The 18,625-nt window shown below is 40.6% G+C and overlaps 1 protein-coding gene across 2 annotated transcripts in view; it reads left to right on the top strand.

Annotated features, from left to right (window-relative positions):
* lama2 (laminin, alpha 2) overlaps positions 1-18,625 on the top strand; it is a 222,502-nt gene that overhangs the window by 65,441 nt on the left and 138,436 nt on the right. For both annotated transcript variants that reach the window (XM_074615044.1, XM_074615046.1), the window contains exons 8-14: positions 3,018-3,135; positions 5,900-6,078; positions 6,163-6,262; positions 6,700-6,757; positions 8,785-8,887; positions 9,058-9,198; positions 13,280-13,444. In XM_074615044.1, the coding sequence (XP_074471145.1) occupies positions 3,018-3,135; positions 5,900-6,078; positions 6,163-6,262; positions 6,700-6,757; positions 8,785-8,887; positions 9,058-9,198; positions 13,280-13,444 (864 nt within the window). The remainder of the gene's footprint in view (positions 1-3,017; positions 3,136-5,899; positions 6,079-6,162; positions 6,263-6,699; positions 6,758-8,784; positions 8,888-9,057; positions 9,199-13,279; positions 13,445-18,625) is intronic.

Below are 18,625 nucleotides of genomic sequence, written 5' to 3'. Positions count from 1 at the left end.
CTCGGGCTCCGGCTTTTTATCTGCCGCCGCCGCCGCCTTGTATCAAACTTTCTCTGTGTGTGTGCGTGCATGCGTGTGTGTGTGTGTGTCTGTGTGTGTCTGAAGGGGACACAGGTGACACAGTGAAGCGCTGTCTCCCGTGTCACTTCAAACAGCGGAGTGTTTGATACCAGACACCTGATCTTTCTCTCTCTCGCTCACACACACACACACCTAGAGTCTCGTGTCCTTTACATGTCCTGAGGCTGAACCACGGAGACTAACTCAGATGTGACACTGGTGTCTGGTCCCTTGGTGATGATGTCATTGACAATAGGTGATGTCACTGATGTGTTAAGAGCTCCTGTTTCTACTTCTCTCTTCTTCCCATCTCTAAAGGCCATATTAAAGGGATAGTTCGGATGATTTGAAGTGAGGTTGTATGAGGTATATATCCGTAGTCGGTGTATTAACCTACAGTAGATGACGATCGGCGCGCAGACAGGAGTTACCGCACGGAAGCAAAGCAATGCACTGCTGTGGATGGGGCCGGCAGCAAAATGTATTTTTGCCACCTAAAACAAAGGTGGAGGGTGGGTTCTATGCTTCCTCAAAGATGCCGTCGGTCGGGAAGGCGTTATCAGCTGTAACCACCGTATGAGCGCAGTGCAGAACGGCACTAAAAACATGCTATAAAAGGGACGCGTGGCCGGCCCGGCTATGTCAACAAAGCACACAGAAGCTCGGATTACAACACACACAGAGGGAGAGCTCAGGTAGACATCACTCCTCTATATCTTTACATAGACAATAGCTGTTTGCTGCTATAATAATGCTCTGGATATCGTATAGAGGACCTTCAAAATAAAACTGTTTGCAAACATATGTGTGGGTTTAGGGTTCAAATATAAGGCTTCAGGGGGTGGATATAGTATGTGGTCCAGCAGCATAATGCATTTGTATTTAAAATCACTTAATTTTAAGCATGTTCCTACGTGGGTAGCATATAGTTAGTCATATATAATCTATGAGGCCTAAATGTGAATTTTGTAGAGATTTTCTCTCGCCCTCTGTTCCCAGAAGACATTTAGCTGCTTTACTTTGATACGAGTTCATCCATCCGTGCAGTAAAGTCCTGGGCAGGCGTTCAGGAAGCAGAGAAGGTGGAGACCTGCGAGATGATTTGTTGATGATCGTCTACAGAACATTTGTTCAGATGCACGCTCCGTACAAAGGCAGCCCGAAGGCAGAGCTGTAGCGCTGCGTCTCAGATAAAAGGGGCAAATCCAGTCGTGCCAACAAATCCAAACTTGGCTCCGGCTGTGCTATTGTACTGCTCTCCTCTCAGTTAAATCTGGCACCCTCTTCACATCAGCCAATTTACAGAAAGTCCTAAATTGAATTACTGAACCTCGAAAGTTGGCAAATCTCCTGCCACATTCTGCTTTGACTGTGTTTAGTTTTTAATTTATTTCCCTCCTGGGAGAGTAATAGTGAACCCATTTGCTACCGACTGACAAGCTGGAAAGTGAACCAAGTTCTTTCATTGCCGTTGGCTCTCCCGTGAATATATTGTTGTTTGATAGGCGTTCAGTAGGTCATGCATATTGGTAATTACCTATTTGCAGCCCTCCATTTTTCACATTCATGTGAATGAATCAGATGACAATTCACTAACGCTTTTAGTTCATGACATTGAAAATGTATAGTCACACAGATAAAAATCGTACAAACGCATATCTCAGGGTGTAATCACATATTTCAGTTTTCAAATTAAAACCAACCAACCTAAATTTTTGTTTTATATTTTGGACATTTTTAAGTAGCCTTACACCGGCTGCTACTACTCAGGGTCAGTGTTGTGCAAGTTCACACTTCACAAGTGCTAGCTCAAAGTTCAATTCCCACGGATTAAAATGAATTAGTTCATTTCTTCAGTTTTTTTGTTTTTAAACTGGTTAGATGATATGGCGTTTAATTAGTCTCAAAACCTGCGCACATAAAAACCAGGCATGTGCATGCGATGCGAGCGGACAGAGCAGTATCCGCGAGCGGAAAAGCATCCTTGCGAGGTAGCATTTTATACATTCGTGGCACAAATTCAGTCCCGTGAGCGGTCCCTATACGCTTGTAACTGCTCAAAGCTTGCTAGTCAAGTTGACCTTTGAGACTTTGATGGCGGGGATGGAATAGAGGGTGGCTGATGTCTCGATGTCTCCGTTCCTTCTTATTGCACTAACCATGCCGGCATGCCGGGTGCCGCGTAAAACACATTTGCCTGAGCGTCATAAAAGGGATAGTTTGGGTGTTTTGAAGTGGGGTTGTATGAGGTACTTATCCATAGACAGTGTATTACCTACAGTAGATGACGGTCAACACTTCTCCAGTTCTGAGAAGGCAGGAATACCGACACAGGAGCAAAAGCAATGTACTGCTGTGGACGGGGCCGGCGGCAAAAGAAGCCACCTAAAAGAAAGGCTCACCGAAAAAATCAGTTTAAGTGTACGCTATATTTAGAATATTTTGTGAATAGTTGCAAACGGATACGTTCAGTTCACCAAAAAACCTGAGCATATTCAATCATGCACAACACTGCTCAGGGTGTGGTCAGTACCACAAACTATCAAACCAGAAAAGGTTAAAAAAATACATCAACTATTAAGTTACTCATACAAATAGAGGGCTGTGTGGAGTGTTAGAAAGTATGCTGCAAGTTAAAGAGAGTGGTGTGAAGTGGTTAAGAATGCAGTGCATCCTCCCAATTCTATGTGGGATTGATCTAAATTAATGTCAAGTCAAGGCCCAACGTTTTGAGATTCAGATATGTTTCCTCCACCAGACACTTGACAGATTGTGGCTACACTGGAATTCAGATTTGACGATGACTCAGATTGTCACCATGTTTAGCCTTCTCATTGAAATCAGCCTCCAGATGATGCATTTATTTAAACACTATTGCTCGTGTCTGTTTAATTGACAAATCTGTGAAACTTTTTTTCTATATATTTCTGTGTGTGTGTGTGTGTCTGTGTGTGTAGAAGTTTAGCTGTGAATGTGAACACAACACATGCGGGGAGAGCTGTGATCGTTGTTGCCCTGGTTACCACCAGCAGCCCTGGATGGCAGGAACCTTCCTCACTCGACACGTCTGCGAGAGTAAGAAAAACACAACACAAATTACACACTACTAAACTACTCAGAAAACCAACAGTCACTTTTTCCCTACTTGTAAATGTTCTTCCAGAGTTCTTATGGTTCTGTAGACGCCCACTGTACGTTTATTATAATGCAGCATATTTATCCACACACCACTTGTTCATAGATGATATGCCTGTGCAGCACACATACAGCTTATATGAACACAGGCTTTACAGAACTGTGAAGGAGCTCACTCATAAGACTGTAAAGCCATCAAAAGTCACCTTTGCATCCATTAACCTTCATCAGCTGTGTAGCAGTGGAGCGATGAGGTTAGAGGCTTCCTCCTGTCATCATAAAACTGAGGTTACAACATGTAATCTTCATTTTATTCCACACAGGCTACACCTTCTAACAGGCTCAGTAGTCTCAGTGTGGCCTGATAACTGCTTCTTCTGCCTTGACACTGACACAACAAAACGTTAACAGTCCTGACTGGCACAATAGTAAAGGAAGCAGCCACGACAGACTCAGCCCATTCAGGGCCAGAGTGTCGTTGGGAATGTAGTATTAGCACAATCATTGTAAACAGTGATCTAATGCAGGGGATTGACAAGTGAAGTTAGGCGTCTTGGGGAAAGCAGTATAGGGGGAAGCCCAGCAGCAGCACAGCTTTACAGGTCAGCAGAGCCAAGTCTGAGATCAGACCTGGAGACGGGCCCTGAAATGTTCTGGAGATAAAAGTTCCACTATTGTTATTCCACCAAACTGAACACTGTCATCATACTGTAACTTTCCAGAGGAGTAAACTCCTTCCTCATAGTATTATAAACTATAAACTATTATAGATCCTTGTTCTGAAATAGGGCTGCACAATTAATCGAAATTTTTGGCCGACTGTAATTTTCAAATGGCGGGAGGCGCAATATTTTTTAAAGTGAAAAAGTAAAACAAAAAGTGTGTCAAACTATTTTTAAATTAAATATTGTGGTGCTGCGGAGATGTCCTGGCCTACACATCATATTCTACAGGCTTAAGAAAACATCTTCGTTTGGTACAGATCCCCGCAAAAATCACACCATAATAATTTTTTTCAATGAAAATGAGAATAATGATGTTTAAAATATCATTCCCTCTAATATCGCAAATCATGTCGCAATTTTAATATCAGTCAAAATAATCGCAATTAGATATTTTTTCAAAATCGTTCATTCCTTTTCTGTAAAAGCGTTCAAATCGTGTCCTCAATCACATCGCAGAACAACACTCCTTTTTGTTTGTGAGTTTTACATGGTGAGCTCAGTGAGAAGGAAACAGAGCAAATGCTATAGACTCCCCGCTCACTACCACACGGTGGGAAACGGTGAGGACAAGCTAAGACCCACTTTTTCTCTCTGGACCGCGGAGATAACACGCTGCTCATGGTCAGTGTGTGAACCTTAGGAGTGCTGTCTTCAAAACAGGGTTTGATGTTTTTCTAAACTCCTATGTGGAAGAAGTAAACGGATTAACCCTCTGAACCCCGAGCAGTTCCAGGACATTTTTCTTTCTACTCAGTGTGGCCTTGTTTTTCACTGAAATATATAAAAGTCCTGCACCTGTTTTTTTTAATTATTATTATGCAGATAACAAAACCGCAGTGATACAACAATACTAAGAAACCAACATGACATGATACATAACAAACCAAACCAACAAGTCCTGCACCTCTGTGGAAACATCACACTCAAGGCTAAAGTAGGGAGAACTCAGACATGTCTTTTGTGCAGTTATAATGCCATAAATCATCAGAAAAGAAAAAAATACGCAAGTTAAATTTAATTTTAATGATAATTTATTTTACAAAAATTTGAAAAAAATGAATCTATATAGTATTAGTATTATACAATATTTAAAAAAATGGAGGCTCTACATGCTATACATATTGAACTATTTACATTTTTACAACCTCTTGTAGTTCAGTCAAAGTTTCACTGAATATTTGCCATGTGACTGTTGATGTCAGCTGAGTCATTAATAGCTTCCCAGTTGCGCTGAGGAGCGCAGAATTTAATGTTTTTTACAGGATCTGGTTTGTGCGAACGGTTTATTTTTGGCGAAATTTTAAATGAGACATGAAGAATAAAGTGATTTTGATTCAAAATATCACTATTTTATGCTTAGGTTTGGCTACACTACTATACCTGACGGAAATGTTTGTTACACAGGATTCATTCAAGGACTGTTGGAAATTTGAAAACCCAATGATAATTTCTGTTTTTACAGTGTCTCTTTATGATAAATGGGGTCATTTTTGTGTGTTTTTTTTAAAGAAAACATGCCATTCAAACCTGCCGGTTGTGGCGTTCAGAGGGTTAAAAGAGCGGTCCTCTATGCTTTAGAGCTGCAACGATTAATCGATCAATCTAATATAAACTATTCAATTAATCGGCAACTATTCTGATTAACCGTTTCATCGGTTTGATGAAAATTCTCTGATCGCAGCTTCTTCAATGTGAATATTTTCTGATTTCTTCACTCCTCTATGACAGTAAACTGAATATCTTTGCGTTGTGGAAAAAACAAGACATTTGAGGATGCATCTTGGGCTTTGGGAAACACTGATCAACATTTTTCACAATTTTCTGACAGTTTATAAACCAAACAACTAATCGATTAAATGAGAAAATAATCGATAGATTAATCGATAATGAAAACATTCGTTAGTTGCAGCCCTACTCTACTTCTGGACTCAACAATCCTATGAATTACAGCACTACCTTTTGTGCATGTGTGTTTTCAGGGTGTAACTGCCATGGTAAGGCAGAGGAGTGCTACTTTAATCAGACGGTAGCAGACCTGTCGCTCAGCCTGAACGTCCAAGGTCAAAACAGAGGGGGTGGAGTTTGCATCGGTTGCCGCGACAACACAGCTGGAATCAACTGTCAGATGTGCATCTCTGGATTCTACAGACCCACTGGGGTACGTCATATACGCGTACTTTATTTTAATTCGTCATGATTAAGTGAATGTGTGTAAAAACGATTGTTTTCTTCCCCCGTCCAGGTGAGCATTGAGGAGGAGAACCCCTGCATCCCCTGCTCATGTGACTCACACGGTTCTATCAGCCAATCGTGTGTCGAAGATTCAAGCCAGGCTACGCCCAGTATGCAAATATACCTTTTTTAATCTGTCCTTTCTGGATGTCGTTCATGTTTGAAATAGTAGGCACACATACGGAGGATTTCAGTGAATGCAAACACACGTCACACATTTAATTTAAAAAGGTGGTACTTCAATAACTCTGACATTTCATCGATTCAGTCCTGCTTGATTTCCTGTGGGGTTGGGGTTAGTCAGGTTCAGCCCTGTGCACAGAGAGCTTCTGTTATTGAAAACTGCCTTTGACAGAACAGAACAACTATTTATATTAGAGATAATTTTACTCCTCTCTGTGTTTTTACTGTTTTTATGTCTAGAAAGAGGAGCTATTTTAGGTGCAGCCACTTCAAAGAGAGACCCGTTCGGTTTCACTCGCACTGTTTGTTTTTTAAAAATGTGTGTGTGTGTGTCTTTGCGTTTGTGTGTGTGTTTGATTGACAGCTCAGCCAGCAGGGTCATGCCGGTGTAAGGAGGGTTTTGGGGGTCTGCGATGTGACAGGTGAGAGACACACATACCCACACGCACACACATATAGAGAAAGAGACAGACACATAGTGACAGGTGAGCAGAACCTTTCAGCTGTTGTCTGTTCCAATTAGTGTTTGGAAATTGCCAGAAAGTTTCCATTAAGATCTTTGATGATATTTATTATCACACACGCACACTCGGTATTGTACCAATGTAAAGAAGTCACTGAATAAATGGACATGGTGTCAATGCCAGACATACGGTTTCATTTTCTATTTTAATTTGTTGTTTTTCTTGCCTGCAACTTTTTATTTCTTTGATGATATACTTTACATATTTTAATCTCTAATGGACCTGAACGCAGCCTGATATCATCAAGGGATGTCTTGTTTTTTCCAAACTTGAGGTTAAAATCACAACCTGTGAATCAAAAAGAATTGGAAAAAATCAATCAAAATATTTAATTGCGATTATTACACGGCTTTGTTGAATACTCGATTCTGATTGGTCAATCACGCCGTTCTACGGTCTGGTATTTCTTTATAGCAGACCGTTGCTATGGGCACAGTTCTGAGTTCGGACTCTGGCGGACCATTTTTGTGTCAAATTATTGATTTCTTAAGTAAGTAGCCGTATAATATGCAGGATAATACAGTACAGCTATCGGGTCATTATTGTGAAATAAACCCCTTCAGGGTTCACATTATCCCTTACTTAATTGCATGATTGTCCATTATTAATCGCAAATTAATCACACATTTTTTTATCTGTTCAAAATGTACGTGAGATTTGTCTAGTATTTAATACTCTTATCAACATGGGAGTGTGCAAATATAATTGCTTTATGCAAATGTATGTATATATTTATTATTGGAAATCAATTAACAACACAAAACAATGACAAATATTGTCCAGAAACCCTCACAGGTACTGCATTTAGCATAAAAAATATGCTTAAATCATAACATGACAAACTGAAGCTCAAGAGGCAACAGCAGCTGTCAGTGTGTCAGTGTGCTGACTTGACTATGACTTGCCCCAAACTGCATGTGATTATCATAAAGTGGGCATATCTGTAAAGAGGAGACTCGTGGGTACCCATAGAACCTGTTTTCATTCACATATCTTGAGGTCAGAGGTCAAGGGACCCCTTTGAAAATGGCCAGGCCAGTTTTTCCTCCCCAAAATTTAGCACAAGTTTGGACCGTTATTTAGCCTCCTTTTAGTATGACCTGGTTTGTACCAATGGATTCCTGAGATTTTTCTAGTTTCATATAATGCCAGTATCTTCACCAGCTTTAAAACTGAGCCCACTACAACCTCCAAAATAAAGATTAATGTTAATGCTTTAAGGAAATTAGTGGCGTTCAAACGAATTTGCGTTAACTTGGTCAGCCCTACATAATTTCCATACTTAAATCTCTAATGGACCTGAACGCAGCCTGATATCATCACGGGAAGTCATGTTTTTCCAAACTTTCGGTTAAAATCACAACCTGTGAATCAAAAGAAATACTAACAACAACAAGAAAAGCTCTCTGTCTAACCTGCAAATCCGTCAACAAGGTGCTTCATCATAAATTATTAATCACTCATTGTATTATCATTATCTCTTATTGCTGTAATTGCTTGTTTGTATTATCTTTTTTCCCCCACTGCTACGACTCAACTTCCCTGTGGGCCTCATTCAGTTATAATCTAATCTAATCTAAAAGCTGATACAACTTTTCCCCCCTCAAACTTTTTAATGACCTGTCCTCAGATCAGACAAGCAGCATAAACGTCGTCTTTAAAAATCACTTCTTAAAATGTCCTTTAATGGACTTTGCTTCAGCTCACTCTCTCTCCTAATTAGGAGTTTCTTTTATGCAGTATATTTCCTCTGAGATTGTACATACATGCACGTCAGCTGTGTTTCAGTGTCTAACTCTGAGACGGTTTGACCAAGATGGACACAGTGGTTGTTTGGAGAATTGACCCCGTGACCTCCTGGTGACGGGAAGGCCTCTCTAATACTCGTCATCTTTATTATTGTTATTAAACTCATTTGTCTCCAGGTGTGCCGTCGGTTATATGGGCTACCCGTCCTGCCAGCGCTGTAACTGCACCGTGGAAGGAAGCACCAACGATGACCCGTGTATAACACCCTGCGTGTGCAAGGTACACACTCTCTTTAATGCGCTAACCTTTCTAGCCCTGTCATCATTATCTCCACCACATTAACACGGCAATAACATGCTTTGTGCTCATAACGTCAGTTTGAGGGCAGCCCATAAACTTCTTCTTCTTCTTCTTCTTCTTCTCTCTCTTTCTGTCTTTGTCTCCTGCAGGAAAACGTGGAGGGAGAAAACTGCGACCGCTGTAAACTGGGATTCTACAACCTGCAACGCGACAATCGACGTGGATGCGAAAAGTGCTCGTGTATGGGCGTTTCCAGTCACTGCTCTGCCTCCACATGGACCTATCACAATGTAGGCAAAGTTACAATCACACACTTCTTCTGTCAGCCAATCAGGATGTCTCTTTATCTGGATTTTACATTTGAACAAGTTTTTATGTGAATCTAAATATATTTCTATACTAGAAAATATTTTTGCGTTTAGCTAACAACCTAATTATTCATCTTTTTAATGTAAACAAACCACTTTTGCTGCTAAAAATTAAAATTGAAATAATTACCTTTATGGCCCTAAATTAATTTAAAACGGAGGAATTTTAATGCATTAAAAAACGTATTTAACAGAATTATCATTACAATTAGCAGACCTGCTTGCGAGGGTGATGTAAGAATGATTGAATCATTCATTTTTGCTCTTTTGGGTTCTCAACATTTTGTAACTTAAAGGGATAGTTTGGGTGTTTTGAAGTGGGGTTGTATGAGGTACTTATCAATAGTCTTTTAGGCGTATTACCTACAGTAGATGACGGTTGGCACCCCCTCAGTTTGAGTGTACGCTATATTTAGAATATATTTGCTTGTTTACCTTAACGTGAGACAGCTATACAGTGTATGTTTCAGACGGGGAGCTGAAGCCGTTATCCATGCTCTTGCAAAAGCCGCCAGACTCCATTGAAAAAAACAATAATTTTACTTCGCAGTACTCAGGAGTTGCTGGTCTACCGCTCCAAAGTTACACAAAAAAAGAACAAAACAAACTAACTGATCGAGGCAGCGGTAGACAGCAACCTCTGTGTTCTGTGAGGTAAAATTACAGGTTTTATCAATGGAGTCCGGTGGCTTTCGCGAGAGCATAGAGAGATACGATGGCTTCAGGTCCCCCGTCAGAATGGACTGTCTGACGGCAAGATGAAGCGGATCCCTTTTTCGTTTCAAAAAACGATTCATTTTGTGTTACTTCATCTGAGGGAACGTTAGCTAGCTAGCGTTTGTCTCTACTTGTCCTGACGATGTGTTGTGGTTGGTGTGGTGACATTCAAACAGAACTAGTCATTGAAATTATGCATTTTAATTTGACGTTTTGCATTCAAGTGAAATTTTGAGTACATTTACATATAAAAATAACTTGTAAATTACGTTTAATTTAATCCAACCATGTGGCAGTACCTCCTCGGCCTACTAGATGGCGCTCTGAGGCCCACCGTGGCCCACTGGTTGAGAATAGCTGCTTTAGGCAATATGAAATAGTGTTGACAGCGTTGACCTTTTAAGGAAATCAAGAGCTGGACAGCTTTTACTGTTGCTGTGCTGCACCATACACCTTTACACAACCTTCCTCTGCTGGAGTATAAACTCTTCCACAAAAGAGGCTTTTAGTCGACGGTACAAGTATGTTTCTTGAATAAACTGTGTTAACTTTTTTGTTTGGTTAGCGTCCACTGTTGAGATTGAAAGTTCATTCTTAACTTTGGAAAGTTGAAGAAACCGTAGTATCGCACGTTTTTCCTCAGTCAGTTCTCTTTTTTAAACTATGCACCTGCTGTGGTGGACAATATCAATCACAAACTTACACCACAATGCACATTTAACTGCACTTATTTTGTCTGCTTCTGTTACTTTCATGATTTTATTTTACATGCATGTGCATGAAGAGAAGAGAATCACTTCACTGATTACCCAAAAGAAGTTTCTCAGATGACAGGAAAACTGCTCTTCCACAGTGGTGCACCAGTTTCATAAATATCCATCAGGCACGAAACTCGTCAGACACAAGATCCACAATAAGAAATTAATCCCGCACACACGGCTTCTGGAATTTAATAAAATTGAGTCACTTGTTGCATCAATGTGCAGAAGTGAGTAGCAGTGAGGCATTAAGTGTAAAAGCAAAGACAAATCTTCACCGAATACACATTTAAGAGAGTGGATGAGGATGGAGAACGGTGGAGGTGAGAGGAAAGGAGAAGGGTGAAAATGAGGAGGAAAGAGGGCAGAGGAGAAAAAAAAGAGGAGTAGAGAGGACAAGACTGGAGAGACGAAGGGTGGAGACAAGACAAGAGGCAAGGAGGAGGAGAGAGGTGAAAAGAGGAAAACAGTTTTTGACTGACAGGCGGGGTGGGAGAGGAGGAGAGAGGAGACGCTGACAGGATGACAGCTCTGATTTAGACACCGATAGTGTGTGTGTGTGTGTGTGTGTGTGTGTGTGTGTGTGTGTGTGTTCAAAAGGGGAAGCCAAGGTCAGGTTAATTGCAACGACAGATGTGTGTCTGGCTGTCTCTCTTTCTCACACACACACACACACACACACACACACACACACACACACACGCAATCCTTCAGGAGTTGAGAAAGAAGCTCTTTCTAGGTGTCAGTTGTAAGACTCTCCGGCTTAAATGTGACATATGTACAAAACCTTTAAACAAATCCTGAGTTTTACATTTTTATTGATACGACTTCTCATTCATTACAATCAGCAGGTGGGACCTTAAAATATCCTAAAATGTAGTATTTTAAGAATGCATACGTTATACTGGCACTACCGTAACAAAATACTGTTTATAGATGTGAATGTTTGTCATTATTTACATTTCAATCAGTTTAGTTTTATTTGTGGAGCTTCAAAACTGAGGTGAATTTAATTGAAGTTTAGGTTTACGGAAACAGTTGATTCATAAATTGACCCTGAGTTATTAATTCTGAACCAATTGAATCCATCATTTTAAACTAGAAAAGTGCACTCAGATCTCCGCTGGGTATGTCTGCAACAACACTGCTGTAAAGTTGGATTGAATGAATACAACCCACAATTGTCTTACCCGTCTAGAACGCAAGTATACGCTCTCATTTTAATCTGTGCAGCTGTCTGCACCGACTCCGTCAAGTCGTTTTTTTTTCTTCTTCAATAATACGCTCATAAACGTGAGGTTGATACCCAATAAAAAGGCACTGATTAAAAATATTTATCTACAGTTTGCGACCTAGGTGGGGTAGTGTATGCTGCTCTGGCTCTGTCCAGAGACTGGTTTGTAATCCTACAGACTCTCCCTTCACTTTTGCCCAGCAGCTGGTGCCTTCGAAGTGTCAATGATCAATGCGTCCTGCAATTCACATTAGTCCTCGCAGCTAGCTGCGTTCTTCATTGACGCACAAGCCGAGTGATCCACCCTTAAGAGTTGTCACGGCCACAGTTCGCAGACAAACATGAACTAAGCAAGACACAGCAACTTCTTGGGTACTGAGGACTGTTTTTTGCAGTGTTTATTCATGAGCAAACTGTAACCTACGCTGTACATTTACTGCAACAATACAACTTCACCTGCCTGCCGTGAGCGCAGATTTGTGTGCTAAAGAGCCTTCAGTCTGTTCTGTCTTAGAAAACAGTTAAGATTAGTTTAGTTTTTCCTTATACGGACCTTATAAGGATAGACGGTGATTTTGGATACACAAAGTGCACAAACTAAGAGATATCAAGTTGGGTTGTAGAACAGGAGGAACATAGATAATGGAGGGACACATCTACTTAACCAGCCGGTACATTGTTATGTAGCAGGCAGCAGAGAAGAAAGACCACCAGCTGGGCATTATGAGCAAAGCTTGTCAGATTATAAAGTCCATCCACATTGAACATGACTGGTGACTGGCGTTAATACGTTTGCTGTCAAATGCTACTGATCTGCTGACAGTGAGCACAACTTCTGTTCTCTGCTCGGTAAGCATTAATCTGAATTTAAACATGAAGGTCAGTTCTGTCTGAAACTCTCTGAATATACTTTTAAAAATCACTGAAATCCTTTCCAGCATATATAATTTGTTCTCTTGATTACTATACTTTGACATTTTACATCTCTGTGTGACTCACTTGCAGTGTAAGTGCAGCTGAAAACTTACCTTAACAAGTTGAAAGCTAACTCCGTGTTGAAACCTACACTTTACTGCAACGAGGGAAAGAGTCCAATCTCGCCCGAACCTCTTCATGTAATGTTCTTACATTATGCTACACAATTCCTGGGTGTTGAACATAAAGTTTCTTTGTGTACTTTGAAATGAGACACAGTGAACTATGGTCTAAGACTGAATATCGACCTTCTCGTGCCAGTATAAGAATGAAAACAGTTGTTTGCTCAGCTCAGCTAAAAGTAAATCTTGTTTTGTAGGAGACCACTCTGACCGGCTGGCACCTGCTCGGAGACACAGGAGGAAGAGTGTGGTCCGTCCACAGACAGACGCCTCCTTATCTCAGCGCCCGACACTCAGACGTTGTGAACGATCTCGGCTCGGCCTACTACTGGAACGCACCTGGACTATACCTGGGAAACAAGGTTAGATGCAGACACACCCTCATATACGTTAACACATATATACTCTGCAACCGAATCATGATGAGATCTTCTCCAAATCGGGAAACAGAAATGGTTTAAGGATTTGCTTTGAGACAATAATTCTTTCCCGTGCAAGACATCTGTCCTTCTTGACTTAATTTTCAGTGGACATTTAGTGGTTGTACTGTACTCGACAGCTCTCATGTGTTAATGTTTGTAATTGTATGAGTTCAAGGCACCGTAATCATGGATGGATTTTTATTTTGATTATATTTTCCCACACTGACAGCTAGGGATATATGAGGAGACAAAGCAAATTATATTTAACTATCAGTTAATTACTCCTGTGATTATGTCTGTGCTCGGTGAAATAACGACAATTTCTACCACTACAAGTGTATTTTACAGTATTACTTTTTAGTTTTAAAAAATGTATACATGCATTGAATTCAGTCAAAATAAGTGCCTAGCAAATAATGTTGAAAAAAAAAACATTCTTTGAATGCAGAATGAACAAAATAACAGTAATATGATACAGTGCCTAACCATAGAGATGAATAACACTGCTCTAACACAGTCTCAACAACAAAAATCTTCTCAGAAATAATATGTTTTCAGAGATGTTGTGCTAGTTATTATTGGATATGTCAGATGTTCCTGTTATTGCTTCCATTTCCTGTAAATGTGAAAGACGTCTCTGTCATCCTATAATAGAAAGCATGATTTGAATAGACTGTATCTAGCGCAAAAAAATGCATAATGATAAGGTGACATACGAATACATCCTAATTCCCCAATAGTTTATCTGTTCAAAATGTACCTTAAAGGGAGATTTGTCAGGTATTTAATACTCTTATCAACATGGGAGTGGACAAACATGCTGCTTTATGCAAATGTATGTATATATTTATTATTGGAAATCAATTAACAACACAAAACAATGACATATATTGTCCAGAAACCCTCACAGGTACTGCATTTAGCATAACAAATATGCTCAAATCATAACATGGCAAACTGCAGCCCAACAGGCAACAACAGCTGTCAGTGTGCTGACTTGACTATGACTTGCCCCAAACTGCATGTAATTATCATAAAGTGGGCATGTCTGTAAAGAGGAGACTCGTGGGTACCCATAGAACCCATTTTCATTCACATATCTTGAGGTCAGAGGTCAAGGGACCCCTTTGAAAATGGCCATGCCAGTTTTTATTCGCCAAAATTTAGCGCAAGTTTAAGTTTGTAGCGTTATTTAGCCTCCTTCGCAATATATTGAATCGTAACCCCTGTATCTATAATTTAATTTTTCAAAACAAAAAGATGGTGAAAAGAAAACTTTTTTTTGCAGTTTGGTTTTTATTATTCCGAAGGTGTTGCACCAGCAGCCAGACCGGTCTAGGTCACAATAGTAAATCAGTTTTGTTCTGTGTGAACGAAAGGTGAACTGCAACCTAACGTGTGGTCTGACTGTCCGAGCACTTTATGCTAACTCACCGTTCACATCTCGGCATTAACAGTTCCTACCGTTTTACGGTCTAATGACCCGCGTTAACATGCAAATACGGAAAAAGCTGACATGAGGCTACATCATTAGGACAAGCTTGAATTTATAAACCGATCCAGTGTATGATCTAAAAGTACATCCCCCTGGATGTAAGTCTGGTGAGAAAGTATCCTGCTGGGATATTCACCTCCCTCCCAGTCCTGTTTCTCTCTATCTGTGCTCCCTCTAATGCCGACCGTTTGAATTTGCGCTGCGGTTTTTCTGTGGCCACGATTAGACTTTATCACTCCAGCTGGCAAATAGCTGCAGTCCATGTTTTCTGAAGTCGAGTTGTTGCCCTACTACAACAACAGACTGACTGTGATGTTTGTCTGGGTGTCATGGCTTAGAGGAATATACCACAGAATTTCATTACTTTGCACCCTGCAGGCCTGGCTTGTCATCTCACTTCTTTGTCTGATCCTCTCTCCCTCCCTCCCTCCCTCCCTCTAACCATCCCTCCATCCCTGCTCCTTTTCATTGGTCTGCTTCTCTAACTCTCACTCCATCTCTCCAGGACTCCCATTTTTCACCTCCATGTTCCTAAATCATCTCCCTCTACTTCCCCCAAGCTTTCTTCTCTCTCTCTCTCTCTCTCTCTCTCTCTCTCTCTCTCTTTCTGTATCTCCCTCGCTCGCTTTGTGTCTCTCAGGGTAAACAGTGTTTCGCCTGTTGAACTCGATAATCAACTGTTTTTCTCTTAGCGCACACACACACACATGTGCACACACACAAACAAACACATACTGGCACACACGAACAGTCACACACACACACTCCCAGGCCTATATAAGTCAGATAATGATGTGTTTTGGAGGCATTAGGGACAGCGGAGCAGAACCGAATGCCTCCAAACATGGGAAACAAACAAATTACTACTGTGTGTGTGTGTGTGTGTGTGTGTGTCTGTGTGCGTGTGTGTGATTGCTAGGAGCAGTGTGCGAGTGCTGTATGAAAAAGCGATTCTTTGCTTCAATCTCTGATCGTGTTACAGAGATAGATGCTATGTGACTTGACTATGTGACTCTTTCACACACATACACACACACACACACACACACACACACACACACACACACACACACACACACACTGTGGTCTGTCATGTTAGTGTGTATCATTGGTTGTGACAGGCTGTGTGTGTAATGACAAGCTAGCGGTGGATATATAAGAGTATAAATGTGTGTGATAACGTTCTTAATTCTCCTGCATGACCTCCTGTATCGTTAATGCCAGAGATGCTCATTGGCCTGTTAGTGCGCTCTGTGGATGCTCATTGGTCCAGAAGCACGTTTCACTGATGCTCATTGGGTATTTTAGGTCCAAGGACTGCTCATTCACCAGGATAGCCATTGCTTTCATTAAAGCGTGCTCTGTTAAAAGAATATTTCTGCAATGTTTCTGGTTTATTTGGCAGTGGATTGCAGATAAGTAGGGATCAGCGTGAAGAGCCAAATATGAACTCACGATGTTGCAACCATGAGACCAAGCTGTCAAACTAGGACATGTAGTTCTCAAATGACTCAGCAGTGGCATAGTCTATTTCTCGCTTCAAATATTTTCAGAAATAGATTTTTGGTGGATTGTTTAGACGGAATAACAGAAAGTTTACGAGCAGGCCGTCATGTTGTTTCCTGTTTGAAACGGCGAGCAGAGAACCAGGGACCAATCAGGTGCATTCTACGATTGTGTACGTCGTGAACACGATTCTTAGTTCCAGGTGATTATACACTAATGAAAACATAGTTATGAATATTGTATTCCATTTCTGATAATAAATCCCCCAAAACCCTACACACTGGACCTTTTATAACACTACGGTATTTGACAAAACAACAACTTTTGTAACTTTTGGTCGATTTGAGCAGTGTCGTGTAAAATGTAGACGTATCATTTGCTCTGAGCACTTAAAGGACTTAAAGGTTGAGTTTCAGCGTTCATTTGTGACCTTGGAAACAGCGGTGGACAAAATAATCTCACCTCAAGGTGCATTTAGTAGCCTAGATGTTCTGGAGCTTTTTTCAGCGTATCACATGATCTTCATCAGCAGATGGAGTTTGCTCAGAGTTCCAGTTTAGTCTGGTCGTGTATGGGAAGTTCTTTAGCTGATAATTTTTAATTGATTTTAAAGTGGCATTGAATTGAACTAATTGTGAAGCAACATCAGAGACAAGTTCTTATTATTTTAAGTTTCATTAGAGATTATTAGTGTCTCATGGTCCAACTGTTGTTTCAGAGCCGCTCTGACAAGAGGATTCTGAGAAACATTGCAGTGTATTTTAACTTTTGGAGCAGTAAACTGGTCAGAAGTAAAGATGTTTAATATCCACAGAAAATATCATCCATCAGCAACTTTGTTAGCCTTCAAAAGCAGTCGCATCCTCACCTCCTTGTATCCATCTTGTACCCAGATTTACTAACAGATTCACCGTCAGATAAAAGGCTCAAAAACAAGAAATGCTCATCATTGGGAGAAATCGAGTGACAGAGATGGAGAGAGAGAGATAGAGAGAGAGAGAGTGTACTGGGAGGTTGAAGCAGGGAGATAAAGGGGATGATGGATGAACATGGAAAGAGGAGACACATCCTTTGCCGACAGCTGATGAGAGAAAGCTCAGAATATGTTGAAGCTTGACAGACACACACAAACACACAGCTCAGCTAGTGTTACATTTCATCCTAACTCCTTCTCCAACTCTGCCTCTACCTCCCCCAACTTTCTCTTACCGTTATTCATTTTTCTTGTCTGTCTTGTCTTCTATATTGAAGTAATACAAAATACAGGTGCAAACCTGAGGCAGTGTTTAGAAAACTGCTCCAGTTTCACCTTGGATATAGAGGTTGACACCTCAAAGTTGTGATGAATTAAATCTTAACTCTTAAAAGTGTTTCTGTAAACGACTTCTGTGGAAGCAAATTCTCCCTTTTTCTGCCAAATACACAAGAGGAGCATCAGTTTTTTTGCCGAGCCGCTGAGCTGTGACTTATGAGAGAGAAGAATGTGTGTAGAGGAGTTTGTGTATGATGCCACTCCTTATCTGGTCCTGATTGCATGAGATGGATTTCCCCTCCCATTTCCTCACTGTCTTCTCCCCCTCCCTCCATCTTCTGTTTTTTCACTTACATGGCTGAAAACGTGTCTTTTACATCAATCACAGTGGATTTGTTCCAGTTTTCGTCAACCAAATAATTTGGTGTCACACACATTTGTGTTCCTGGAAAGTGCGCGCTAAGCTCCACACAACAATCTCGTGGCTCCGAAAAAAAAAAGAAATTCATTACACCTGGTTTTTTCATTTCCAGTAATACAACATAACTGATCATTGCAATCCTGATTCACTGATGTTTTCATTACAAAAGCATAATTACCATCAAACAAAATATACCACGTAGTGCATGGATCTTAATATTAAGACTGTATTTCTTGTCAACATTGTTGCTTTCTGCTGCCTTTTCTGGAGAGCATGAAAGTTATTAACAGCTCACGATAACTGTCAAAACATGTGAAGTAATATATTAATAACAAAGTGCGAAAAGTCCAGTTTTGTGACATAAATCAACTGGTGCGCTGTTAAGTAATCACTCTAATTTCCTGATAAATCCAACCTGTTTAAGGCAATGTGTGGAGGCTGATGGTG

Source organism: Sebastes fasciatus, chromosome 18, assembly GCF_043250625.1.
Source record: "Sebastes fasciatus isolate fSebFas1 chromosome 18, fSebFas1.pri, whole genome shotgun sequence".
NCBI classification, from domain to species: domain Eukaryota; kingdom Metazoa; phylum Chordata; class Actinopteri; order Perciformes; family Sebastidae; genus Sebastes; species Sebastes fasciatus.
This window is presented reverse-complemented; position numbering and strand designations above follow the sequence as displayed.